The sequence below is a fragment of the Prunus persica genome, chromosome G4 (genome assembly GCF_000346465.2).
Source record: "Prunus persica cultivar Lovell chromosome G4, Prunus_persica_NCBIv2, whole genome shotgun sequence".
Lineage (NCBI taxonomy): Eukaryota > Viridiplantae > Streptophyta > Magnoliopsida > Rosales > Rosaceae > Prunus > Prunus persica.
In genome coordinates this window covers 345,896-371,278 of record NC_034012.1, presented here as the reverse complement: position 1 = coordinate 371,278, position 25,383 = coordinate 345,896, and the positions used below count along the sequence as shown (strand labels likewise).

The 25,383-nt window shown below is 36.8% G+C and overlaps 5 protein-coding genes across 8 annotated transcripts; 1 reads left to right on the top strand and 4 right to left on the bottom strand.

Moving 5' to 3' along the window:
* LOC18779259 (CASP-like protein 2B1) lies at positions 1,962-3,399 on the bottom strand. The gene is made up of 3 exons (XM_007212005.2): positions 2,917-3,399; positions 2,696-2,828; positions 1,962-2,516 (listed from the first exon to the last, which is right to left on the bottom strand). The coding sequence occupies exons 1-3, from the start codon at positions 3,138-3,140 to the stop codon at positions 2,259-2,261; spliced, it is 615 nt and encodes a 204-aa protein (XP_007212067.1). The 5' UTR covers positions 3,141-3,399; the 3' UTR covers positions 1,962-2,258.
* Positions 5,206-7,221, bottom strand: LOC18781528 (PLASMODESMATA CALLOSE-BINDING PROTEIN 5). The gene is made up of 3 exons (XM_007212447.2): positions 5,816-7,221; positions 5,454-5,708; positions 5,206-5,365 (listed from the first exon to the last, which is right to left on the bottom strand). Exons 1-3 carry the CDS (start codon positions 5,883-5,885, stop codon positions 5,331-5,333), a joined length of 360 nt encoding a protein of 119 aa, XP_007212509.2. The 5' UTR covers positions 5,886-7,221; the 3' UTR covers positions 5,206-5,330.
* On the bottom strand, positions 7,362-9,763 carry LOC18778667. The gene is made up of 5 exons (XM_007211377.2): positions 9,102-9,763; positions 8,626-8,844; positions 8,207-8,305; positions 7,949-8,053; positions 7,362-7,813 (listed from the first exon to the last, which is right to left on the bottom strand). Exons 1-5 carry the CDS (start codon positions 9,594-9,596, stop codon positions 7,595-7,597), a joined length of 1,137 nt encoding a protein of 378 aa, XP_007211439.1. The 5' UTR covers positions 9,597-9,763; the 3' UTR covers positions 7,362-7,594.
* Positions 10,645-16,425, top strand: LOC18778689 (transcriptional adapter ADA2). Of its 3 annotated transcripts, none has more exons than XM_020562827.1 (14): positions 10,664-11,147; positions 11,308-11,405; positions 11,652-11,707; positions 11,941-12,122; positions 12,592-12,657; positions 12,800-12,925; positions 13,011-13,086; positions 13,494-13,557; positions 13,646-13,704; positions 13,804-13,917; positions 14,238-14,454; positions 14,852-15,062; positions 15,433-15,699; positions 16,043-16,425. In XM_020562827.1, the coding sequence occupies exons 2-14, from the start codon at positions 11,398-11,400 to the stop codon at positions 16,232-16,234; spliced, it is 1,638 nt and encodes a 545-aa protein (XP_020418416.1). In that variant the 5' UTR covers positions 10,664-11,147; positions 11,308-11,397; the 3' UTR covers positions 16,235-16,425. The 3 variants fall into 3 exon arrangements, with proteins under 3 accessions (XP_007211885.1, XP_020418416.1, XP_020418415.1); XM_020562826.1 differs by having other exon boundaries at positions 11,308-11,423; XM_007211823.2 differs by lacking the exon at positions 11,308-11,405 and having other exon boundaries at positions 10,645-11,147.
* LOC18778826 lies at positions 16,960-24,972 on the bottom strand. Of its 2 annotated transcripts, none has more exons than XM_020561962.1 (7): positions 24,366-24,972; positions 23,831-24,176; positions 19,875-19,957; positions 19,676-19,792; positions 18,716-19,531; positions 18,019-18,235; positions 16,960-17,866 (listed from the first exon to the last, which is right to left on the bottom strand). In XM_020561962.1, exons 2-7 carry the CDS (start codon positions 24,123-24,125, stop codon positions 17,457-17,459), a joined length of 1,938 nt encoding a protein of 645 aa, XP_020417551.1. In that variant the 5' UTR covers positions 24,126-24,176; positions 24,366-24,972; the 3' UTR covers positions 16,960-17,456. The 2 variants fall into 2 exon arrangements, with proteins under 2 accessions (XP_020417551.1, XP_020417552.1); XM_020561963.1 differs by having other exon boundaries at positions 19,875-19,954.

Genomic DNA, 25,383 nt, shown 5'->3' with positions numbered 1-25,383 from the left:
ATTGATACTTTTTAAATTATTTTTTCATTAATTCTTATACTAACCCCTTTGGCACATGCTCACGCATGTGCCAATTGGTTTTCTTTTTTTTTTTTTCTTTTTTTTTTTAGAATTAAGAAAAGATAACATGAGTAGTTGTGTTCCATAAAAGTAGGACCTATTATCTGGTTTTGTTTTTTATTTTTTTTTAATATGAAAAAAGTGAATTTACCATATTATCCTCATTTAATTAATAATTTCAATTCTTAATGTTTGAATTAACCTAGGGCATTTTTTGGTATTTTGAATGTTTCACAATTCTCTGCCTTTTGCTTTATATATATAGATTATGTTTTGTTGAATTGATTAACATAATTTTTTTTAAGTGCACACATTTATCCCAAAATGTAAATTTATCATCATAATTAATTATGTTTTGAATTATCGCGGGAATTGTCTAAAATGTGCAATATGTTATTTTAAGGAAACTAAGGACATGGTTACTATAAATTGCCTCATGGTTTGTTATTGTAAATGATTAACTAGTACGTTATATTATAAGAAAAAGAAAAAGAAAATGTTATATTGTACCAATATTCTTTACTAAAAAGAGTTGTATATGAGCCTCCACACCTTTCCTTCAGCGCCTGCCCCCCCTCTAGGAGAAACATTTATATAAAACGAGGGCATCACTATTTTGTTATTTTTAATTAATCATGATATGACATACGTGTTAATTTTTTCACGTGACAGACTGTGATTAACCTAAAATAGTAAAATAGTGTTATCCCTTTTTCATACAAGTTTTTTTACCCCTCACCCTCTCCCCTCCCTTTCCCTCCTCTCCTCCTCTTGCTTTGATTTTGTGTGGTTCTTTTGTTTTTGCTGGTGTTTTGGTTTGGTTTGTTTGTTTGTTTGTTTGTTTGTTTGTTTTTTAAGAGTTCATGTATAGGTCTATTCCATATCTATACTTTTCCCGAGGATTGACAATTGATTTTGGTCGACTTGGATGATTTTGCTGGAACTCTTGTGTATCTCAGAGGTTGTTGAAGCAGCCAACATGAAACACCATTGTCATCATGATTTAGTTGCTGTTTTTGGCCCATATACACAAAGTTTTAGCTCATGTTTAGAGTTTGGAGCTACAATAATGGAAATTGACAGTTTGTGCGAGTTAGGGTTTAGCCGGTGCGGCACTAAGGGTTTATCCGGCATGGCACTTTGGATCTCTTTGGGTGTCAGAGAGGATGTGGAGCTGTGGTCATGTTTTTCTTTGTCTGTTTTAGTCAATTACTCATTAGGATTTTCTTAGTTTGTATTTTACTTTCAGCTGACATACGGATTAGTCGTTTCTACTGTTGCACAGTGGATCTATATTGTTAGTCTGAGTACAAATACTTCAGGCTACTGAATTAAGAGTTTGAATATTTGTTGGTTTAAGCATAATTTTTTCCATATTCATTTGGTCACTGGTGATATTGTATCCATTTCGACACTTTTGTGGCTTTGTATTATGTTCTATTTCTTCAATAAATACTATCGCTTTATTTCCCCCAAAAAAAAAAGAAGTTGTATATGTTTAGAACAAACAAAAAAAGTTGCGTATGATCGATAAATAAAATATACAGCCCCTAATTGAAAATGGGGTATCAATTTATTTAACAAACAAAAATAGTAAATGATGTTAGTTATTAGGCATTTGAAAGTTCAACATTATCAGTGGGGTTTAGTCATTTGAAAGTTCGAACCTCCATGCTCCATGGCACTTGACATTGTGTATGAGTAAATCTCCCTCCCAACCCTCAAACCTATGGTTTCTTCTATATATACAAGCTTTTGGGTTATTGTCTAATGCAAGTCCTTGTATATGGTCTATTAGCTTGGGGTACTGTTACCAAGCAGATACACTTTTGCTAAACACATGTAGCTAATTAAGTTCAATTATCACAACACAAGAAAGCAAAGGTGAGAGGTTTGAGAAGTCCTCCTGCAACAGAGCTTGTAATTAATTAAGGCAGCTCTAATGTTACATTGACCACTTGAGATTATAGTTCCAAGTTCAAGGATGGTTCATCAAGAAAGAATAAACTCTACAAGAACATACTGGCCTCATCAATTTATTGTAAGAATTCAAAGGCAGCAAAAGCCTACATTTTTATCATCACCGTCCGTCTAATCATCACACATAAGAAGTGACTAGTTTTAGTTACAAAGTAGTGGTTGGTGTTTTGTTGGGGTCTTTGTGGTTCCTAGAAGAAGGCTGGCTAGACCAAGACCCCCTACCACCTGGTGGCGCTGCTGCTCTTGCTCTTGTTGCCACCATACAAGCGGAAGAGATTGAAAGCAGAAATGCAAGAGAGCACCACAGTGCTCAGACTAACTAACAAAGCGCTTGCAATTCCCTCCCCAACTTGGTTGCAGAACTTGTCATACATATTGCATATCTTCATCCATTGCAGCTCTGACTGCCCCAACTTGGCAAACACCGCAGATTGCGCAGCAGCTCCTACTGCAGCCACACTCACATATGCCATCACCTACACAAACCCATTAACAAATTAATGATTTCTAATTAAGTACCAAATTCTGATTAAAATAGGTGAAGGCTTCTCTGCTTGCTATTAATTTTCACAGTTATTTCTAATTAACTACCAAGGCAATAATAATTAGTACCAAAAGGAGCTACTTAATTAATCAAGATGCAATGTAATGATACCTGATCACCAGAGAAAATGATCCAAGCTATGGGCTTGCTGAAGAGCACATTTCCTCTAACCATGCTCACAACACAGCGCAGCACTTGCACCAGAGAGTATGCAGCAATTATCCCATGGGCTATCACCAAAAACCTACATAACAAAACATGAATAAAAAATTGCCTCAAAGAGGAAAACAGAAACATAGGGGATTTAGAACAGAGGAGCATTGGAGATGTACACAAGAGCTTTCATGTCAGTGAATTTAGCTTTCTTCTGGATTGTGAAGATCTCTTTGACCTGGGTATCAGTTCCCACAAGAGCAGCAGCAATGACTCCTAAACCACAGATCACACACCTCAAAACCAACTCTGCCACCCTCACTCTCCGATCAATCACTTTTAAATTGGTGCTGTGATACACCGGAACATTCCCAGGACTAACACCAACACCCAAGTAGCTCATTCTTCCCAAATATGAAAAACCAGTCGTAAAAGCCTAAAACTTTGCTCAACAAGTTGAAAAAGAAGCAAGCAAGAACAAAACTCTCACACCCACACAACAGTAGTACCCCACCCAGCAATTTGCACTATCATCACTCAGCCCACCTACCTTCAACTTCCCACTACTTTATATAGGGGCTCAGAAAAGCCTTCTTTTTTCTTTAATAAAGTTCCAACCTTTTTCTTGTTGGTTTTTTTTCTTCCCTTTCTTATTCTATAAATTCCGAAAATATTATATTTGGTGACTGGAGCTTTGCTGCCAACATAGCATGCAAGGCCTGCCAAGTGGTGAAAGACAGAGGCGCTTGTTAGGGGAAAGGGCACCTCACCATTCACTTAATTTAGCTTAGCGACATTAAATGGAGCCTCACCTTACCTCTGGTTTTCTGCATTTATTAAACATAGTGGCCTGGGATCTTTTGGGGGAGTTTTTCTTTTATTATTATTTATTTTATGAAATTTTCTCCCTGTAATTTGTTTCTAGGAAGAGGCAATATTTGCTTGCCCCAAGGAAGGAGTTAGATAAGGTGAGGAACTTAAATTCTACCATTAATAAATGATGTCTGTTTCTGGTGGTGGAATTCATGATGACCAATTTTTACCATTAGAGTTAAAAAGAATAAAGGAAGACGCAAAGTTGGATTATGGTGGTGGGGTCATTTTGAATTTTGTTGTGTTAGTGGGTCCCTGTCGGTTTTTCCATGGTAGGTAAGGTTTGTGTACGCGAGATGAGAGATGAGAGATGAGAGTAGCATGAAGAAAGAAAGTTGGTGTTTGCTTCTAACCACCCCCAGTCACTAATATTGACTAAGGACTATGGACTGTGGACTGTGGAGCCATTTCTGTCTTCCTTCCTACTCAATTCACATTAACACTAAAAGAGCTTCACCACTACTATGGACTATGGACACACTGTTCATAAATCTTCATCCAATTTCACTTGCAAGTAATGTCTCAAAACTATATCACAACAATAATAATTCAGATTACACATATAAATGGGAAGTGATTATATTAAATTTTGAAATAAGATAACTTATTAGGAGCCGTGTTTGGATTGGTATTTGATTGATATTTGGATTGGAATTGAGAGGAGGAGAGAGATGGCATGGAGTGGAGGCAACTGTTGTTGATGACCCTGCTCTAGGCTCTTTCTCCGTGCCCATTGATAACATGCATACTTATATGGGATCTGATTGATTGGGTTAGTCTTTTCATGTAGAGCTAGCTTAGCTATTATGAGTATCCATGCATGTGAAAGTGACCATGCACCCCCATGCCATCTTCTTTTAATGACTGCCTGCTCATAATATACAGGGAGAGAGGTTAGGACTTGGGAGAGGAGAGGCTAGCTATTAGCTATTTTGTGACCTGACTCACAGCCCATATCTCTGCTCCACCACTTGATCATAACCCTTTTATCTTTCATTTTTTATATTTTGGTTAGAAATCAATCAATTGAGTTGAAGCCTAGAATATGAAAAACATGTTCCAGTTTTTGGGTTATGGGCCAATCTGCTGCTCAACCTAGCCCAAACCTTGCATGTTATTCTCAAATGAGAAACTCGGGCCTAGTAGTATAGTTGGGCCAGTTTCAGGGTTAACTGGCATTCTATAGTGTGGGGGTCTAATCTAAAGTTCTTAGGTGATGTCTTATCTTTTAACTGTTGGATTAGGTTAACGAATTTGATTTAACGGCTAACAAATTTGATGCAACGATTAAAAAATAGAATCTCACTTAAGAACCATACATAAGGCCCTCACTATAGAATTCGTATTCTCTAAAAGCAGAAACTGGGGTATGATATAAGCATAATTGGGGCAAATATTTGAATCCAAAGGTCCACCAACAAGTGTGAAGTAATGCATCGACCATAGCCCCAAACAATTTTGTTTTTTGTTTTTAAATTTTAATATATATATATTAAACATAGCTAGCTAAGAGTAAAAGAGTCAATGCATCGACCATAGCAGTCCTGGAAATAATCTAAGGAATTAAAGCAGAGCAGAGCAGAGCACAGTGAAAGTGAATGGAAACTCAAAAATAATTTTAATTGGATCTGTATGTGATACATACATAGTGATAATACCACAAGTGCAAATTCTCTCTTGTAACTTGTTTCACTGCAAATCCAAATCCTCCACGCTTTCATCAAGGAAGGTACTCAAACTTGCAGGAATTATGACCTGTCACCCACCCAAGCACAAAAATAAGAAGAAGAAAGAAAAAGAATTGCGGTATGTATATAAGCTGAAATGAATAATGAATTATTACTTGGATCAAGAGCAGTGACGAAAGCAGCAGCATTGAAGTAGCAAGTCCCTCCTTGCTGCTTCAACTTTTGATAGTAATTGTTGAAGGCGTAAGAGGCGTGGTGCTGTAGAGTGTTGGGCAAGTAGCATGCTTGGTTTTCTTGGATCTTACTGCAGTCTGCTCCTCCCACTTGACAAGCCCAATTAAGCGCCATTTGCAGCTCCTCGTCTGGGGTCTGCTCATCGGCTATGCACCATTCCTCCTCCAACTGCCCTCCTTTCATTTCACAACAACAACAACAACGACAACACAAGGCAATTAAAAGAGCTCTTTATTAATAAATAGAATAAATAATGACGAGACGAGACGAGTTTAATTACTACCACATCTTTGTGGTGTTTGAGCCAAAAACATGAGAGCTAGCACAATCCATAGCAGCAAAGTAGAAGACATTGTTTTCAAGTTTCAACTCAACAAAAACTTGTGACTGCCGCAATTCAAACATCTCCACCGACTCTCTATAGTATTTATGGAGCAACCAAACCAACTGGGCCACAAGAGATTCTCATTTCATCTTTAAAAAGAAAAGCTGAAATCAAAGTAACATGCTATCATATGCGTTCCTTCAATTCTACGTAATAACGAATCAAATCTAAGACTAATATATTATATACTCTCTCTCTCTACAATGCCTAAAGTACCCTCATCCTTGCAATTTGCAATGGCTTTGCTTTTCAATATTTTTAAAATGAGCCACCGCCAACCTAGGCACAAACAAGCTATATGCACTTTTGATAAGTTACATTTGGGTCCAATCCAAGAGTGATCGCTTCCTCGTGTATTACCTACCCTCAAACTAACTTGTAATAGAATACAATGTCATGAAGCACTCATGTCGTGCATCTATTTTTTCCTACTTGCAACTTGCCACCGCAAAAAAACAATGGCCTTAATTCCCTTTTTGTTCCTCTCTTGGTTTAACATATATACCCTTCAGTCTCATCCTATCCTCCAATCTCCATCTCTCTTTCTCTACAGTCTACCCTCTAATATAATGGCTCCTTGGTTTTTGTTCATCCTTGTTTCTGCTCTCTTCCCACTTTCCCCACAGGTCCACGGTCTCAACTACACCGATGTGCAGGCAGCAGTTACGGATATGAGATCAAAGTCTTACTACGGATTTGCAATTCTTCTGCAGATGCTAAACAGCACATCGCAACCATACCGGTCCTTAACCTTCTTGATGCCAGGTGACTCCCAATTATCTGAATCCCCAATATCAGTAGACCATCTCGAAGATTTCCTGATAAGTCATGCTGTCACAACGCCTCTCCTTTTCAATGACTTGTTACATTTTCCAACCGGGAGCCTTATACCGTCTGGTGCCGAGAACAAGATGATCAGAATCAACAACCGTGGCAGAGCTAACTTCTTTGTCAACAATGCACATATTGTCACACCCAATATTTGCCAGAACTCTTACATTAAGTGCCATGGAATTGATACTGTAATTCAGTACGAGAATAGCTCATACATAAATAGCTAAATGAATCCAACATCATGCTGGTTCAACTTACAGACCCCTACTAGTACTACATTAATGCCATGAAGCCTCTCTGCCTCTAGTTAAGGTCTCTTTATCGCAAAAGAACTTTATTCTGTCCATGTACGGTCTTGCCAGTTAGTTATACAAATATTCATCTTCAAGAAAAGTTCTAATCCTACTCCACTAGCACATATAACGACCAGATCGAACCACGGTGGATTAAACTGCATTTATCCTTCTCCCCAATGAATCTATTCCAATTACAGTTTAATTTTTGTTCAGTAAAAAATGCTAAAGAAATCCTCATTTGATTCATTGAACACAAAGAAACATGTTACTGAAATAGAATAGACAGTTTATTATGTAGCAGATAAAGCATAGCATTCAGTAACAAAAAAGACTTTGTTATTCATGTTCTTCACGTGCACCATGTACAACCACTCACCAGTAACTTCAACACCCTTTAAGAATGCACAAACTCTTCTACTGTGAAAGGACTTTCACCTTTTGGTCAGTATATCTTGTGCATAAGATGGTAGATTAGATACTGACCGCGATGAAGCAAAAGATGAAATAGGAACAGTACGAAATAAATTACTAACATATGACAGCGGGTTTAGATAAATCTTTGATGAATTTGTTTTCCATAAGTTCGTCTGCCATCACCCAATCTCCGGTTTGCTTGAGCTATTCTGCTTTCTGCTTCGGACTTCTGGGAACAATCAGAACTTCTGGACAACTTCTTGGCACAAAAGTTAAATCCAAACTCCATCTTGTTTTGAGATAAGCTTTCATGATGTCCATATGGAGAGTCATAGCCCATCTCGTCAAATTCCTGCAAAAATTCAACCCTATTTCAAACATTTATGACTTGCAATCAATCTGGAAAAGCATGCAGGGTTTATGAGTTCTATAGGAGACTATTAGAACCAAACAAACATGTAATAGATAAAACAAAATTAAATGTGACCTTGGACTTTGTTTTAGCATAATAGGGTGTCAAGCAAGGATTTAAATCCTTCAGGAACATGTCATCTGGACTTCCAGGGCTGGTTGGATCACCAGAGCTGAACTCCTGTTTGAATGAACAGATTATTAGTGAAAAGGAAGTTGGAAATGTAAATTGAATTGAACATCACTTCGTCTATTACATTTGTAAATCTAAGATCATTCGGCCCTAGCTGTCTATTACATTTTCCAAATTATTACTTTATCAAGTTGTGCTTACAACAGAATTGGAAGGTTCATTGTCATCATATGTTGGGGTTCTTGGAGAACTGTCATCACGTTGAAAACGTGCCCTAACTGAACATTTATCTGCCTTCACCTGCTCAATGAATATAACATTTGTCAGAAAAATTTAAGATAATAACTAAAAGTAAATAAATAAAACCCAGACCAGCATTTAGCTCCCTCAGTAAGCATAGTATTCCGCAGAGAAGAGAACATTATAGTCATAATGGATGTTGGAAAGAATCCTCTAACAGTAGAATATTGCATTACGACGTAAAAGGATCAATTAAAAAGTGAAAAGGTGAATGGCAATGCACTACGACATAATGGATGTTGGAAAGAATCCTCTAACAGTAGAATATTGCATTATGACGTAAAAGGATCAATTAAAAAGTGAAAAGTGAAGGGCAATACCTCAGCAAGATCCTCTGCAAGGCACTGAAGCTGGCCAGTAAGGGAAGTGACCTGCCTTTGAAGATTTGGGATTACTTGTTTTGCTTGCTTCAGCTCTGACCCCTGCTTCTCTAACATCTCTTGAAGCTGAGAATTCATAACATCTGGAAACAAAATCGCATTCTTTAATGATTTGATTTCTTCCCTTTGCTTCAAACACAAATCCTTCAATTTATCCACCTGCACTTTCCAAACATGTCCACCGCCTCATTATTTCTCTATTACAAAAACCACACTCAAATTGGCCCAATTTATTACTGTCCAATTCAAATTTAAAAGGTCTGGACTTTACTGCCGAATTGCTTCAAAAGTTTGAAATCTGTGACACTAATATGTACTTAATAAATGTACACGCAGAGTTAACAAAGAAAAAAAAAATCAAAATTTAAAGTTCAACCTTATTATCTGCGCAAAAAAGAAAGGACAAAATGACTCACTTCTCTGTTCTTTTCTTCAAGCATTAACTTGAGCTCGGCAATCTCCACTTCTTGCTCCTTATTCAGATTCAAAAGCTCTCTCTCACTTCTTAACACCATGGCCAGTGTCCTGGTGTTCCCTTTTACCTCAGTCAACGCTTTGACCTCCTTTTTCTTATCTGACGACGTCGTCCCTGTTCCTTTCCCAAAGAGCTTCCTACCCAACGCCGTTAAATTCGAACCCGTCCCGTTCCTGGCCGTATTTTTCAGGTCGCCGGCGATTAGATCGGACGGAATCATCAAGCCCGTGGCCTTAATTGGCTTAGCCTTGGACGTGGATCGCTTTTCCATGAACTTTTTCATCATTGTGGCGATGTTGGGATCCGACGCCTTAGATTTGACGACGGCGCGTGAGGATGTGGGGAGCTTGAGCTCAGTGGAAGACGAGGGGTCGGAGAAGTGCGACGAGGTTGAGGAGCGTGCATCGTACGAACTGTACCGCGACGAAGGCTTCATTGTAAGGCACTGAGCCGACTTACTGAGCTCTGCTAGTGCTAGGGTTTCTGAGGATGAGGGAGGAACTGAGCGACTACTGGAGAGTATTTGAAGTTGGAATTGAATTATTGAATGGTTTTGAAAAAGAGGAGGAGCTCCAGGACACGTGGCGCTGTCAGCAGCTGTGTCTTGCCGCTGTCTCAATTCAAATTTTTGCGCCATCCGCGCCGTCAGCCTTCGTTTTGTTCGATTGGAGCTCGTTTAAGGGCGCCTCGTTTAATTACTAAGTCCCCCTCGCTCATTTTATATATTACGGTATTACCATTCCCAGCCTTAGATATCAAACGGCGTGTCGTCTCAGTGGTGTTCGCTTAGATCTGTGCACTGTTAATATGTGGTGGATAGTACTAATTTCGCGTCTCCAAATATTTGGTTTCACTGTCCATTTCTTTTCTAAAATTGTTCAAAGGATAAATCTAATTCGCAAAGAATACTTCTTTTTTCGATTTTTACGTACACTTGAAAATACTTGTGATCTACATTTAAAAAAATCTTAACCACTTGATTAATCTATTTTATGTCAGCTATATTAGATTATAAAATAAATTCATCATTTTTTAATCTAACATGGGAAAAAGGCCGTGTTGGAGTTGGAGTTAGATGAAAATTAGGGTGTTGATTAAAACAAAGTAAAAAAAACCGATCTCATTTAAGATGGGGAACGATAAATGATGCGATATAAAAGATTAGCATTAATTATATTAATTTAATTATGTATGTCGACTTATATAAATAAACTTTATAAAATTAATTAAATAATTAAGATTTTTAAAAATACTTGTTAATGCATAGATGTGAAATGTAGAAATTTGAGATCCGTATATTTAATATTCACGGTCGTTTAAGGATTTTACAACCAAAAAAGGTGGTCTTGAGGACCAATCCACTCCAAGCGAAATGGACAAGTTCAGCATCTAAAACTGACAAACCCAGTTACTTACTGTTCAAAACAGCTCGGCCCAAATCAAGTCTATCTCTAATATTCATCTGAATTTTTTCTTTCAGACCAAATAAAACTTCTTATTTTCTTGTCCGGCAAACATCATTTTCTTTCGAAACAAACACAAACCGAAGTACCCCAAATAAAAAACCCAAGCTCGGGTTTTTTAGTCCTCCCAGTAAATTAGTACAGTACAGTCATAGTCAGTTTACAGCAAAATTAAAAAACAGACAATATATACTGCCCCTAAAAGCTTGAGCATTTATGACACACAAAAACCCGAATACCTAGATCTTCAGAAAGGAGAGAAAATCTCACAAATGTCTGAATTTCTGAACTGACCCGTTGATCCCCATTCGAAAAACTATCAAACCCAATTACAGTAGTTCAAATTGTTTTGGGGTTTAAGTCCTTGTATAGATACCAAGTCGTTGTGCTTCTCGTTTATTTAAGTGCGTTTGAACAGACACACTTAAAGCAGGTGCTGCTGCTCGTGAGCTCGCTCAGCTTCAGGAATCAGCAATGGGTCGTTCTCGTGGAAACTTTCATTCTGATGAGGACCCCACTCAAAGGTTTTAGTTGGTTTTAATTAAAGTGTTATTCTTTTCCGTAAATTATTAGTTAAAGTTGCATTCAACCTTGCGTGGTTAGGGATTTTCATTTTGTGTGTTTTTGTTTTGGGGTCAAAATCTGCATTTGGGTACGTTTTGGAGCTTTGATTGTGTGCTTCAGCTGAATGAAAACGTCGGTAAATTGTTAAACTGGTATACTGGAGAATAACTGTGTAGTCAACTGGAAGAGCCATCCCATATATTCTAGCTCATGGCCAGGAAAGTGTATAGAACGGGGTACTGATGTTTCTACAAATGCGTTTTGCTTTACTTTTTCTTTATTAGTCTTATTTTAGTTCACTTTTTTTTTTCTGCCATTGGGACCTTCAGGCTGCCTGTTTCCTATCCTATGACAGAATCCTTTACTCAACATCCATCTTTCATAACTTGGACCGTACTGATGTTTCATTATCTTTTTGGAACATATATGAAGTTTTATCTGAATACCAACTTTTGATCAAGCAGATCAAGGAGAAAAAAGAATGCATCCACTGGAGAAAACTTAGAATCTTCAGCAGCAGGTACTTTTCACACCATCATGTAGTTCTGAATCGAATTTGTTAAAAAGTGGGATATTGCAAATGGTTTGTATAACTTTTGCTGTTTCAACTTCTTGTTATAGTGGTATTATGATATTGTAATCATGTCAAGGAAGAATTACTCTACACTCTTTGTTTATTGACATATGCCCCAAAAATAATTATTCATTCTTTATTTTATGTTAAATTTTGTTTTAAACTTTCAAAATTTCCAGGCGCAGGTCAGGTAACAAGTGAAGGGAAAAGGGCTTACCACTGCAATTATTGCAACAAAGACATTACGGGGAAGATCCGAATTAAGTGTTGTATGTGCCCTGATTTTGACCTATGTATAGAGTGTTTTTCTGTTGGAGCTGAGCTGACATCTCATAAAAGCAATCACTCTTACAGGGTTATGGTTAGTATTAAGAAACCGTCTCATTTTTCTTATATCTTTTTAAATAGAGTTCTCTGTGGTTCTTATTTATTGGCAGACTATGTGAATCAAGTGTTGTGTAACATAGAAATGAGCCTATCCCTGTTTAAGCAATTCTCTAACAACTAAAGTTAGGCGTCCTTTTTCTCCATGAAGTTGAGAGGAATGCTATCATCTTTTACTTTTTATTTTGACTTACCCTTTCAACAAATATTCATCATATCTAACTGAAACTCTGTTTGTAAATGCTTTTCCAAAGGTAAATAGAATGTGCACTCAATCATTTATTTTTTAACATGTTATGATTCTCAGCCAATAAAGTTGCTAGTCTAGTTTTTTCCAGTTATGATGCAATGTTTGAAATTAGTGACTTTGGACAATAAAATGTAGCCCTCTTTGCACTTAAGTTTTTATTTATTTATTTATTATATATATATTTCCCTTTCAACAGGACGATTTATCTTTCCCGCTTATTTGCCCAGACTGGAATGCAGATGATGAAATACTGCTTCTGGAGGTACTTTGTTTTGTTTTTAATCCCTCAAATAAAGTTGCCACTGATCCTTTTTCAATCTTTTCAACAATGTATTTGGACTTTGGGGGTAAAATTTGACTTGTATCCAATTTCAATCTTTGTTATATAAATTCCCTTATTGCAGGCAACCGAAATGTATGGATTGGGGAACTGGGCTGAAGTTGCCGAGCATGTTGGGACAAAGAGTAAAGAACAATGTATAGAACACTACACAAATGTTTATTTGAACTCGCAGCGCTTTCCTATTCCGGTATGATGCATTTTGAACAAGTCAGGTCTCTTTCAATCTTAACCTTTCACAAAAATAATCAAGTTCTGGAATGTTTGCGTTCAAGGACATGTCTCATGTAGAAGGAAAAAATAGAAAGGAGCTTCTTGCTATGGCTAAAGGGCATGGAGAGGACAAGAAAGGTTAGTGATAATTACTTCCTCTCAATGTTTGGTATCTCTGTTTCCTTACATTCTGAACTGTTAGCATGCATTAACAAAGTTATTTTCATATACTGGACTTTTAGACAGGGTGGCTGATGTTCTCATCTGCCCATTTAAAGTTCTAGTCTCCCATGCTATGTATAGAACTGTTCCTCATAGTATAATGATAATTCTCATGGAAGACATACTCTAGATCAATTTCCTGCATTCAGTTTCCCTATATTTATATTCTTTTAAAATAACAAAGAACATTGAATTTTCGTGAATTAGGCGGCCCTTACTTTGTAGTTTATGTATGACTTCTGGTTGTTTTGGTTATATTCTCGTTCATTTTATTCTTCTTAGTGTTAGTTTTTCTTATTATCAAATACTTGTGACTGTTGTAGGATTTCCTATGCTGGGGGATCATAGTTTGAAGGAGGAATCTCCATTTTCTCCTTCAAGAACCAAGTATGGTCATCATTCCCACAAAATAATGATATTAGACTATTTATACACATATGGTACATTTTAATGGGAATCTTCTTGATTTACTCAGAGCGGAAGATATGCACAAAGGTGGCCATTCTAGCCGTTTACTGTCTAGCATCAATACTGGTCAGATAAGATCTATTCTTGACTTCCTGTTTATGATTTATCAAATGTAGATGATCTTGGACGTTTCTCAGGTTTATTCCTTTCTTTCTTATACTTCAGATGCAGAATCTGGACTTCGCTCTAGTGGTGCAAGTGTGGCAGCAGCAGCTGGTAACAAGAAGCCATCCAACATGGCCCAGGTTAAAGATGGTCCTGGTGTCATTAAAGTGGAAGGTGATACAAAATTTTCATCAATAGATTGCAACTAACACGTCGTTTTTTTTTTGGGGTCAAGTCCTAACAAAATCCGACACAAGTCTAAACACTATGGCTGAAGCAATGATGGTTGTACTCTGTGTGTGTGTGTGTGTTTGTGTTTTCAGGTAAATCACATTGACTGGTGTTAATTTTGACAACACGAATAATTTTTCCTGCGTACATCACAAACTTCTAGTCGTCTACTAAATGAATGTTAAGAAGTTACAAGAATTGGTGTGGGATCCATAATTTACTAGTAATTGGTTATCTAATCTTGTTTCTATTGTTTATGGCAGAACCTCAAGCAGATAGAAAAGGGAAGAAACCAAGTTCTTTGGGGAGTGCGGGCCCTTCTTTAGTCGAGTTGAGTGGTTATAACGTCAAAAGGCAGGAGTTCGATCCCGAATATGATAACGATTCCGAGCAGCTATTGGCTGACATGGAATTTAAGGATACTGACACTGAAGATGAGCGTGATCTGAAGTTAAGAGTGTTGCGAATCTATTCAAAAAGGTAGCTCAAGAAGTTGATTTTGGTACATATTTATACCTAGATTAGTATATTATAATTCATTTATTTTTTGGAACTTGAAGTAGGCAAAACGCAGACCAAATTAGGAATAAGTGAAGAAAAGTAAATTGATTTTAAAAAAAAGAAAAAGGAATTTAGTCATTAATGCAAATTGCAATGGATGAGGATTCTGTTTTATGTGGCTTCTTTTTCTGTTTCAATTTCCTCTTTTTGGGTTAAGAAAAAAAATCTTGTTTGGCTGAATTTCTTTTTGTACGTTTGATCTACATTGAGGTTTTGTATATATACCAAGTAGCAATATAACATGAGATCTAACACAACAATTTTTGCTTAAAGCTATTTATTGTTTTGACCTTCATGAGGATAAACTTGTTTGCAGACTTGATGAGAGGAAGCGTAGAAAGGATTTCATACTAGAAAGAAATTTATTATATCCTAATCCTTTTGAGAAGGACCTATTGCCTGAAGAAAGGGCGATATGTCGACGTTATGATGTCTTCATGTGCTTCCATTCCAAGGAAGAGCATGAAGAATTACTTCAGACTGTTATTGCAGAGCATCGGACTATGAAAAGAATTCAAGAACTTAAGGTATGATACTTGGCTGACTTTGGACTTCTATATTTACTTCGATTCCGTTATCTTATTTGAGAGCAAAATGCTCTTGGACGCTAATCCATTTTTCAGTTACCAATTGGAATATATTGTCCATAAGCATATGCCAGAACTAATTTCATGTAGAGGTGCCATGTCTTTCCTTTCAAACTGTAAACATGCATGTTTAATCTTAAAAGTTAGGATGCATTGTGTCGATTTTGTGTCCAATTGTTGGTTGTCTTTTCCCCTTAGATCATCATACTCTTTAAATCTATGAGCAGTTGTCTGATATATTTACAATGCACACACACATGGGTATTGCTTTGTTGATTCCTTCCACGAATCTTGTAATATAATCATGCAGGAAGCCCGAGCTGCTGGTTGCCGTACATCGGCCGAGGCAGATAGATATCTTGAGCATAAACGGAAAAAGGATGCTGAAGAAAATGCTCGCAGAGCAAAGGAAAGTGGGCAAGTTGGTCCGAGCAGTCAGGGAGGTCCAAATTTGTTCGTGTCCTCAGAGTCTGTTGACAAGGACTCAAACTCAAGGCCAGCTGGACAGGCTACTTCAAGCTCTGCCAGTGATATGGATATAATGGGATTTTATGGATCAGATTTACTGTCTGAAGCTGTAAGTATTCATTAATAACTTCCTAGTTTGTCAATAAGTAAGCATAAGGACACAATTCTGGTTGTTCGCTGTGTTCCTAGGGTTTACCAGTCACGAAGAAGTGATCTCTAACTTGGCTGGATTGCATCTGTCCAGCCAAAATTAATCCAAATATATAGTTTTCATAATATGGTTTTTCCTTTTTCTGGATGTGACGTGGTACTGGATGCTGAGTCATCAAACCTTTAGATATTACTTGTAGGACTGGATACAAAGCCCATGTACTTTTATTTCTAACCTATGTGACTATTGTACTTGTACAAAGCCTTTTTTCTGAAGCAATCTACTTTTTGTCCCGTGGCAGGAGAAACGTCTCTGCAGCGAGATTAGGTTACCACCACCCGTTTTCCTCAAGATGCAAGAAGTTATTTCAATTGAAATCTTCAGCGGCAATGTCAGTAAAAAATCAGACGTCCATCACTTGTTCAAGATTGAACCTAGTAAAATAGACAGGGTTTATGACATGCTTGTGAAAAAGGGGATCACTCAGCCTTGATAGTAGATACCATTTCAGGCTTCATGTTGTTTGCGTTGTAAATTGTTTGGATTTGTATCAGTTTTGTTCCAGAGAAATAACAAAATTGCAAATGCTGCTGCTATATCCTCTCCTTTCCATTTCAAAATTGCTTAGTTACCCTGTTATAATATCATTACAGAAAATATGAAATATAAGCGCAATTTAATCAAGCCTTCTTTCTTTTGATCCAAAATGTCATGTATTATGATGTCCAAGATCCTACCATTTCCGAAGAAACTTAAGTTACATCTCCTTTTCATTTCCATTCAAGAGTTCTTATGTGTTACCCTGGCAGTCTCTTGTTTCCTTGGTTTTAATGGTCATGTCATGCGAGTACAGAGCCTTGGAAAAACCATTTGAAAATGAAATGTAGTATTAAAACCTATTGAAACTATGGACCCAAAAAACAGAAAAGAGAGATCTTCTGAAGCTAAACAAAAGTAGTCGAGTGAAAGATTTACGGATATACAAGGGTGAAGGAAAATAAAGTTCAAATAAATATTGTATAAAAACTGCGGACGAGTAAGCTTCATCAAAACCAAAATCATAAGCAAATTTATAAAATTGACTCTTAAAAACAACAAAAACAGATACATTAATAAAAATTGAACAAATACACAATTATGTCATTTTTTAAAAGTGAGCTTTAAATTCTCAAATCAAAACTACCATTGCTAGAAAAACTATTTAAAAAAAATAAATGGAAGGAGAATCAATGATACCATATCACTCCTTAATACTGAGATGAAGATGATTAACATCTACTACATCCGATCCGAATCCCATTCTTAGCTAAAAGTTGTTTTGAAAGCAATACCTTTATAAGCTTTACAATTAAATCTAAAGACTGAAAGAAACTATACTTAAAAAGATACCATTAAGATACAAAGGGGAATTTTTAAAAGTTCACCGCTCATGCATGGGTGCAAAAACACACACCAATTACTCCTAAGAGTGAGTTGAGCTGCTACTGCCTAACCTGATGACCATCAGATTACATTTACTTGAGCACTTGTTGAACTCAATAAACTTAAACCTATCAGATATATAGCTGTACACCTACCAATTCTCATGATGTTAGAAACTTGATAATAGTACTTTGCATATCTCAATTCCCTATTCCTGACAGTTCATCTTATCTACAAGAACAATGAACCCAACCTTCCAGGATCCTATGGTCAAAAGTAAAAAAACCTCCACCTCAGTCCTGAGCAGCCATTTCTGTGGCTCCCGGTGTTTCAGATTTCTCATAGGCGGGATCAACTTCTTCCTTATAAATCAATTCATCCTTGTTGCAAGTACAATCATCACCGCCATCGCCGCCACTAGAATTGTTCTTTTCGTCCTCATTACTGGTACAAGGCCGCTTCCTCAGACTCACCCTCTTTACATTTCCAAATACATCATCAGGTGGGGATAAATCTGGTAATTTCTGTTTTTCTTCTGCCATATAACTAGCAGAGATTGTTAAGAGCTTCATGCTCGAACTGATATTTTCAGACATATGTAAGAGTATATCAGGCTTTGCCTTCACATCAACCCATGTGTTCTCAAACCAGTCTCTGGAAGCCCTAACATCCTTTCTCTGGAAAATCATAAGCTTCTCCTCACCTAGTACACATTGAAAGAAACATCACTCATCGTGATAATTTATCAGAAAATCAGATAACACATTTTACCAGCTTGATCAGAAGTTCAAGTCAACTAGCAATGCACTCTGTGAAAGGTGAGAAACATAACTTAAAATACAAAAAATCTCATACCAGGGAAGTAGACTTGTAGAGCATCAGTTCCTGAAATGTTAACTCCAGTAACAACACCTTCCCACCAGCCATCACACCACCATGCATCGACTGGTACTCCAACATCAAAAGTACACTCTGTAGAATCATTAGGACAACAGGGTCGGATTGTCAGGCGGCCTGAGCATCTCATGCCCAGTTTATCAGGAGCAGCAACTCTAAATGCAGGGACCCATTCCTACACATTAACAAAAAAATGTGGAGATCTAAATTTCTTTGTGATCAGTTTGCTTAAACAAGCCAATTACAAAAAGAAAAACATACAGACAAAACATTTCTTGAAAATGCAAATGCTAGAACACAATGTTCATGTTATTATAGGCAATTTGTTTGATAGTAGTAAGACCAACAATCACCAATGGCTTTGGGTGTGTTTCTAAAGTCCATTTAATATAGGGTTTTTTTTTTTCATAATTTGGGCTCCTATATTGGGTATAATAGTGAATCTCCCTTATTTCAACTCATGCAGATCATCTACTCAAACACTTGCATAGATGACTAGCAACCAAGCTATATAAAAAAAGTGCCTTCAGATCAGATCTATTTCTGAGGCAATGCAAACAAAGGTTTAAGATCACCAAATGTTTATCCATGCTCAACTCTTTCCATTATGAGGCCGGAGAAGAATTCAAATAAAGATCTCTAGAGGATCACATACCTCTAGATTGCCAGATCCATCTACATCTTGCACATCATCATATTGAACTTTGAGAAGCTTCTGAGATGTCCGCAAGACCTGACACCTAAACCAACATCCTCGCATGCCACTATCTTGACAGAGCAACTCTATCTTCTCATCAACCTTAAAAGACATTGGACATTGGGGCTCAGATCCAGCAATCTTAACTCCAATTCCCTTCCTAGATAATTTTAATTTCAACTTTGGGTATGTTGGAACGCAATTTGGTGGATTATTCCCAGTGACCAAATTTTTAACTCCAGAACGTCCCTGATTCCCCTTGCTGCTTCTATTTCTCTTACAGCTAATCCTCAGAGGATCATCAAGTGCTAACTCTTCCTCTTCCTCATCTTCATCGCATAATTTATGGCACTTGGCTTTTTGCTTGGAGACATTGTGGACATCTAAAGAAGAGAGAATTGCTTGATTAGAATAACCCCGCAATTTAGCAAGACTGAAGGGCCTAACCATATGGTTCTTAAGTTGCCGAAAGCACATATGGATTCCAGATGAAGAATTATGAGCAACAATAGCCAAGCATTTCTCGTAGTGCTTAGGAGTCAAAACTGTTGCAGGACCATCAACACACTCAGCACTGATCACCTGAACATGAGGTGTGATAAAAACTTCTCTGGGGTGTGGATTTAGATGAGGAACTACATCCTTGACTTCCTGAGTGTGGTGAAACCAACGCACTTTAACCTTTTTCTGCCCCTTCTTGTCTTCATACATGTCTTCCAAGTAACCAAGGTAGTGGTGTTCTTCTAACGCCATTATAAACACAAAAGAATGGACCTGAAAATCAGGGCCACAAGAATAAACATTACAGAGGATCTCTATGAAAATTAAAGAGATGCCACTGAAGAAAAGAAAGAGCACCACTTAATGTAGAAATAATAACACGTACAACAAAAAAGGTAGATATCAGTTGACGCTTACAGAAATGGTGGCTCCATTCCTACAAAATGCTGGGTAGTGCTTGAGCTGTTTGGCACAACTCCAGGCAACACCATACCATTCAATGTCTGAATTGTGAACTTTCAATTTCCTTGGAACCTGGATAAGAAATGGAGATTACTTAGTAAAACTTTTCTAAGAACCCAAAACCCAGACTTAGCAAAAGACAGTATGTGAATACCATCTGATCTGGCAGATAAGTTTGATGAGCACAAAAGCCAGTAATTGATAATGCTTGTGCTGTTTCATCTGTTGGTGAATCTGCTATAGGAAGAATGAGTTTGTTTAAACTTATAATATAAACTCAAATAAGTATGAGTAGAGACAAACGTGACAAAAGACCATACATGCATTCAGGAATAATACCATAATTACTGTTCCTGAAGCTATGAAAACTCAACAGTAAAAAAATAAAATAAAAAAGCATACCAACAAGCGACAAAGTACCATTTAATAGCATGCTTTCCAATATTTACTAGTCAGCAGAAAATTTTCAATCCATAAGAAGGATTTCGCCCATAGCAGGCTTCCCATCTTTATGTATTTTCTAAATGAGAATGGACTGAATATAAGAACATCGTACCATATTTTCATCTACACCAACAACTTACACTGAATATCAACAGGTACCCCCAAAATTCCACTTCACCATATATTTTTTGCTTTCTTATGGGCAACGGTGCACACAGAGTTGATAGTCATGATGGCTTACGGTAACATATGGCTCATGAAAAGATTGGAAATAACTAAATTAAAACTAAAAAGATCTTTCAAGGCATTGTGTTTGACTCCAAAAATTATGATTAAACATGAATTCCTGGTAAAGATAAATTAGAAAGAAAGGTGTTTAAGCAGCCAGCTTTCTCAACTTTGTTTTATAATCCATGAACGAGGTGAACAAAATATTAATTTCATAATATTGATACCTAAATAGATTATAACCTAAAAAATCCAAAAAACTTCAAATATGAGAAATCATTATACCACCTTATAATGACCTACATAACTTAATGCTTCCATTTAAGGTTACTGCTTTAATTGAAAACTCTCATGGAATACCCAGAGGTTGACAAATTAGTTTACTAAACCAAAATAGGAAAGCAACAGAATTAATGGAAGAAAATATATTCCATTTCTCCTAATCAGCAATTTCACATGTTGACTCAATCCAAGAATAAGTTTCAACGTAAATAGCAATGTCTACGGCTACCCAGCATACCGTGTCGTATGATACTAGTCTCCGCAACCGAAGCAACGACTCCACACTAAGATTCTGAATTCCTATGGGTTTAAACAAATAAACTATTGATATGAACTAAAATCTTCCAAAATTTCAAAATTCGACAGGTAAGAAAGCAAAGGTCACTAAATTAGGGATTTAAGACTCATCCCGCGTTCCCCTCCCTTCCCTGGCCCGCCCAAAAAAAAAACAGAGAAGAATTCGCATCAAAGTATAATTCCAAAATGTTCAACAAGCACTCAAATCATGTATCAAAATCAAAGCAGGTAAAGACATGATAAACAAGGAAAAGATAGTGCAAAGCATGAAGAAAGAGTAATTGATAGGCGTGAGATTTAAGGTATGACATGGTACCCATTCTATCATTAGAGGTCAAAACTCCCGTCGACGAACTCATACTAGTTCCCCCTCTTTCTCTCTCTCACTCACTCCCTCCGTCTCCCCCTCTTTCTCCTTCCTTAAGTGGATTTGTGAAAATTGAAGAAGTAGAAGGCAAGGATGTTTAATGTGACAGGAGAACAAGCTGGCAGAAAGAGCTCATAAAACAATGACCACACAGAGACACGTAATAGCCAGCCTCTCCTTTTTGGAAAGATGCTGAAATATAATTGGCTTGCATATTTCTTTACAAAAAGTTGGATTTTTCTGCTTATCAAAAGAAATCCAGTTACCTAGGCAATCTCCACTAACGTATAGAATTAAGTTGACTTTTCTTGACTGCAAATCCAAAATAAATTTCATTTCTTGGAGAAAAGGTAGGCTGGAATACTCCCTCTATTCTTATAACAGAAAAGAAAAAAAAGGTAAAAGCAGGTGAAAATTTTCTAATGATTGTAGATTAATAAGAAAGGACTCATGTATCCAACCCAAATATTCTCTGATGATTCTACATTCCTAATGAAAAACTTACTAGATTTGATTAAGAATAGCTTACTTGATTCCAAAACTACTAACTATATCATGTGGTTAAAATTTCGTTCCTAAAGAAAAACTCATCATTGGAAAAACACGATGCTTTGGTACGCTAAAACCGATTATTGTATGAATTTCAAAGGCACGTTCAAGGATGCTTCCCAACCATCAATAAGATAGATGATGCAAAAGAAATTGCCTCACTAAAGCAAAGAAAATATATTTTCTATATATAAAAGTAGAAATGTCTTTTGCTATAAATAAAAGTGGGAATGTCATAAAACAGTTTTAGGACAAAAATACCTCTACATATTAAAACTAAATTGTTTCAAAGAATAAGTTTATTTCATTATCATCTTTACCTCTTTCTTCAATGCTTTAGCAATCCCTTATATGGGATGAACATGAGCTTCAAACTACATTACTAGAGACAAACTAGCACCGGCAAAACACATTGCTTTGGTACATTAAAATAGGTTACTACAAGAATTTCAAAGGCAGGTTCAAGCATGGCCTCCGCCCCCAATCAGATAAATTAAATGAAAAAAATTGCCTTTCTAAAGTGTAACTCTTTATCATACATAAAAGTAGGAATGTCGTACAACAGTTTGTTGGACATAATTACCTTTTTTCCTTCTTTCTTTATCCTTTTTCCCTTATTTCAATACTCTCGCCCTCCTTTGATGCCCATATTTATTTCTCTTGAAAAATAAGTATCACCATGCCGTCTCTCTTACGTTATTGATTCTTGATATTATATGCATCACATAATTAAAGCCTACTATCAAAGCAATTTATTTAAGATCACAATTCAACCTACAAATCTCCAATAAATTATTTATTCATAAAAACGACTCCGTGCATTTTAAAAGTTTAAAAAATGTCACAATTCAAATAATTCACAACCATAAACAGAAGAATTCACCTTGTACATGTTCAAAATTCAATAGAATAGTTATACTCTACAGTTCACATGTGAAGCGCACATGCACACGGGCGTGCACGCACACACACGCACATGCATGCTTGAACACTACAGAATCTAACTTACAAAGTAGAGAACATGAGTGCAATAGATATGGGGAGGATTATAAACAGATATCATCTCAAATTGAGATTCCAAATATGTTCAGATTTCGAACATTTAGTGGGGTGACAGACATGAATAAATTTTGAACAGAAACAAATTTGTCACATTACATAACCAAACAGAATTATTGTTAGATGCTTGTGCAGTAGATATGCAAGTAGAATTTGGTCCAGAGGATTACAGCTGAAGCGAGAGCTGTGGATAGTTCAACTGGTATGTATATCAAAGTTGTAGACAAACTAATATAAAGTTATACAGCTTCTGAGGCTACAACAAGCTGAAATAAAGAAGTTCTGGATGAGAACATTTTATTCAATTATACACCTTTGATTCAAAACAACACGAAACAAAAGTAATATACAACTTTGCATTATATTCCTAAAATATACTACTTTGTGAGACTTCTTAGGGTAATGCTAATTTCAAACTTCTAGAATACGTTTGAGTCCATTTTTAACTAAAGGATTATGATAATTGATCTAAAAAATTTAAAATTCAAGATTCTAAAGAAGAAGATAAAGGATGCAACGTCGGAGCGACCTACGACTGCTTTCCCTAGACTGAGAAAATTACATCAATTCAACAAAAGGATGACATAATGCTATGTCACAAATATCTCCGATTTTCACTTTGCATAGGAGATCGCCACCCCTAGGTAATGCATAACCATGCATGAAATTTTTATCCTAAACCTGGTATGTCAAGTGCTACTCTTCTTCCATATTGATATTCTAGTCTAACAGTACATTGAGGCAATGCTTATCATAACCTGTATTCATAAGTTTAAATCCAATTATAAATCACAACAAAGGACAATATTATTCAACATAAATATCCAATATTACTCAAAATACCATGAAAGGAACCTGAAAATCGAGATGATAACATAACATACTTGAAACCTCTGACCAGCTAGGCCTCGAGACCAAGGAAGTAAGCCATTCTACAACTTCTCTTCTTGCTCTCCATTTGGTACACGCATTAATGAATCCCTTGGACCCATAAGTCTCCACGAACTCCTCTGAAACAACATACATCATGTGCCTTATACTCCTCTCAGTCCCTATAACAGCGAGGACAAATTCCCCTGATGCCTCCTTCAAGTAATAATGGACGACACGGTTACCACGCTCTTGACACAAAGTGTGCTCCTCCCACGACACAAAACTATGAGTATTCGTCATCATCATATTATTTAGGGAGCCCCAAAATGACAGAAGAAACCCCCTTTATCACATTACCTGAAAATTCCAAAGTTTACCAGTGATGAGCGTTTTGGTACTCAAATAACCAACTCAGTTGACTATGAAACCCTAACTGAAAACATGGGTTCTCATAAAACTCAATCCCATTCAAAAAAAAGTAAAGTAAATTATACATAAATAAAAATTAAATTGAAAAAAAAAAAGGGGTATAAAAGAGAAACCTACCGTTGCTAGTATACTCAAGAGGCGGAAATTCTTGGAGCCAAACAGCCTCCAAGGAAGTGCGTATGAGGCAAAGTGAACAAAACTGGCCAAAAGTGAAAGGGAGAGAGAACTAGGGTTCTAAAACCTAGACCCAATTCAAAAAAAGGAACTGGGTCTATCACTCAGCTTGGCTTCAAAGGCGAGGGGAACAAGCAGGAGACTGAAATGGCATTAACGATGACCGTATGATTAGCGAGGTAACCCTTTGTCTATAAGCATGAGGATGACGAAGAAGCCTCAAAAAGCGAAAAAGAAAGAAACAAAAGGTGGGGTTTTTCAGTGGTTGAGGCGGAGCATAAAAAGAGTGAGCTTTAGTTCAAAGGGCGTGGGAGGAGACAGAGAGCAGAGAGTAGGTCGTCAAATGTCAATGGAACTTCAAAGAAGCGACTGAATGACCTAATGTTTAGAGAGGAAGAGAAAAGGGGGCGCCAGGACTTGAGTCAGGGCTTGCAGAGCTTGGGAACCAAGGCAGCCCATGACATCTGGTGAGGGAGAAGTGGAGCAAAATGGGGAGGGTAGCCTCGGAATTGTGAGATTTGCGGGAGGCTATGCGTTTCAATTGCGGCCTTCTTTGGACACGTGGTACTTAGTAAGTACCCAAAATAAATAAATAAATAAAAGAAAAAGGTAAGTGAATTAAGGACGCGTTTGTTTTGTGGGAAAATGAGTTTGTGAATTATTTACTTTTTTACGTTTGGTAAGTTTATATTTGAGAAAAAGTTTAATGCCACATAAGAAGATGAGTGGAAAAATCAAAATAAGTGAATTAAGCTGACCCAAAAAAGGAAATAAATAATGAAAGTAAGTGAATTGAGGGTGAGTATGCCACCCTCAATTTTATTAGTAAAATTAGTGTCCGTTTGACATTACTTATTTAAAGTAATGTGTAATTTTTAAAAAAATTTGGGAACCCCAGCCCATATGGTAAACTATGAAAAAATCATTTATTGTTAAAAATTGTCACGAGAGAAAGTTATAA

What these genes read in the sequence shown, in the direction of transcription:
- LOC18779259 (XM_007212005.2), bottom strand. Translation starts at nt 3,140, where the DNA reads ATGAGCTACTTGGGTGTTGGTGTTAGTCCTGGGAATGTTCCGGTGTAT. An exon ending in ACTGACATGAAAGCTCTTGT is followed by an intron (nt 2,829 to 2,916) that starts GTACATCTCCAA and finishes TTTGTTATGTAG; the next exon opens with GTTTTTGGTGATAGCCCATG. An exon ending in TCATTTTCTCTGGTGATCAG is followed by an intron (nt 2,517 to 2,695) that starts GTATCATTACAT and finishes GGGTTTGTGTAG; the next exon opens with GTGATGGCATATGTGAGTGT.
- LOC18781528 (XM_007212447.2), bottom strand. Translation starts at nt 5,885, where the DNA reads ATGTCTTCTACTTTGCTGCTATGGATTGTGCTAGCTCTCATGTTTTTG. An exon ending in TCAAACACCACAAAGATGTG is followed by an intron (nt 5,709 to 5,815) that starts GTAGTAATTAAA and finishes GTGAAATGAAAG; the next exon opens with GAGGGCAGTTGGAGGAGGAA. An exon ending in CGTCACTGCTCTTGATCCAA is followed by an intron (nt 5,366 to 5,453) that starts GTAATAATTCAT and finishes GGTGGGTGACAG; the next exon opens with GTCATAATTCCTGCAAGTTT.
- LOC18778667 (XM_007211377.2), bottom strand. Translation starts at nt 9,596, where the DNA reads ATGAAGCCTTCGTCGCGGTACAGTTCGTACGATGCACGCTCCTCAACC. An exon ending in TTGCAGAGGATCTTGCTGAG is followed by an intron (nt 8,306 to 8,625) that starts GTATTGCCCTTC and finishes TTCATTGAGCAG; the next exon opens with GTGAAGGCAGATAAATGTTC. An exon ending in ATGCTAAAACAAAGTCCAAG is followed by an intron (nt 7,814 to 7,948) that starts GTCACATTTAAT and finishes GAATTTTTGCAG; the next exon opens with GAATTTGACGAGATGGGCTA.
- LOC18778689 (XM_007211823.2), top strand. Translation starts at nt 11,098, where the DNA reads ATGGGTCGTTCTCGTGGAAACTTTCATTCTGATGAGGACCCCACTCAA. An exon ending in CGCAGCGCTTTCCTATTCCG is followed by an intron (nt 12,926 to 13,010) that starts GTATGATGCATT and finishes TTTGCGTTCAAG; the next exon opens with GACATGTCTCATGTAGAAGG. An exon ending in GCATGGAGAGGACAAGAAAG is followed by an intron (nt 13,087 to 13,493) that starts GTTAGTGATAAT and finishes TGACTGTTGTAG; the next exon opens with GATTTCCTATGCTGGGGGAT.
- LOC18778826 (XM_020561962.1), bottom strand. Translation starts at nt 24,125, where the DNA reads ATGATGATGACGAATACTCATAGTTTTGTGTCGTGGGAGGAGCACACT. An exon ending in ATGGATCTGGCAATCTAGAG is followed by an intron (nt 18,236 to 18,715) that starts GTATGTGATCCT and finishes GTTAATGTGTAG; the next exon opens with GAATGGGTCCCTGCATTTAG. An exon ending in TCTACAAGTCTACTTCCCTG is followed by an intron (nt 17,867 to 18,018) that starts GTATGAGATTTT and finishes AATGTGTACTAG; the next exon opens with GTGAGGAGAAGCTTATGATT.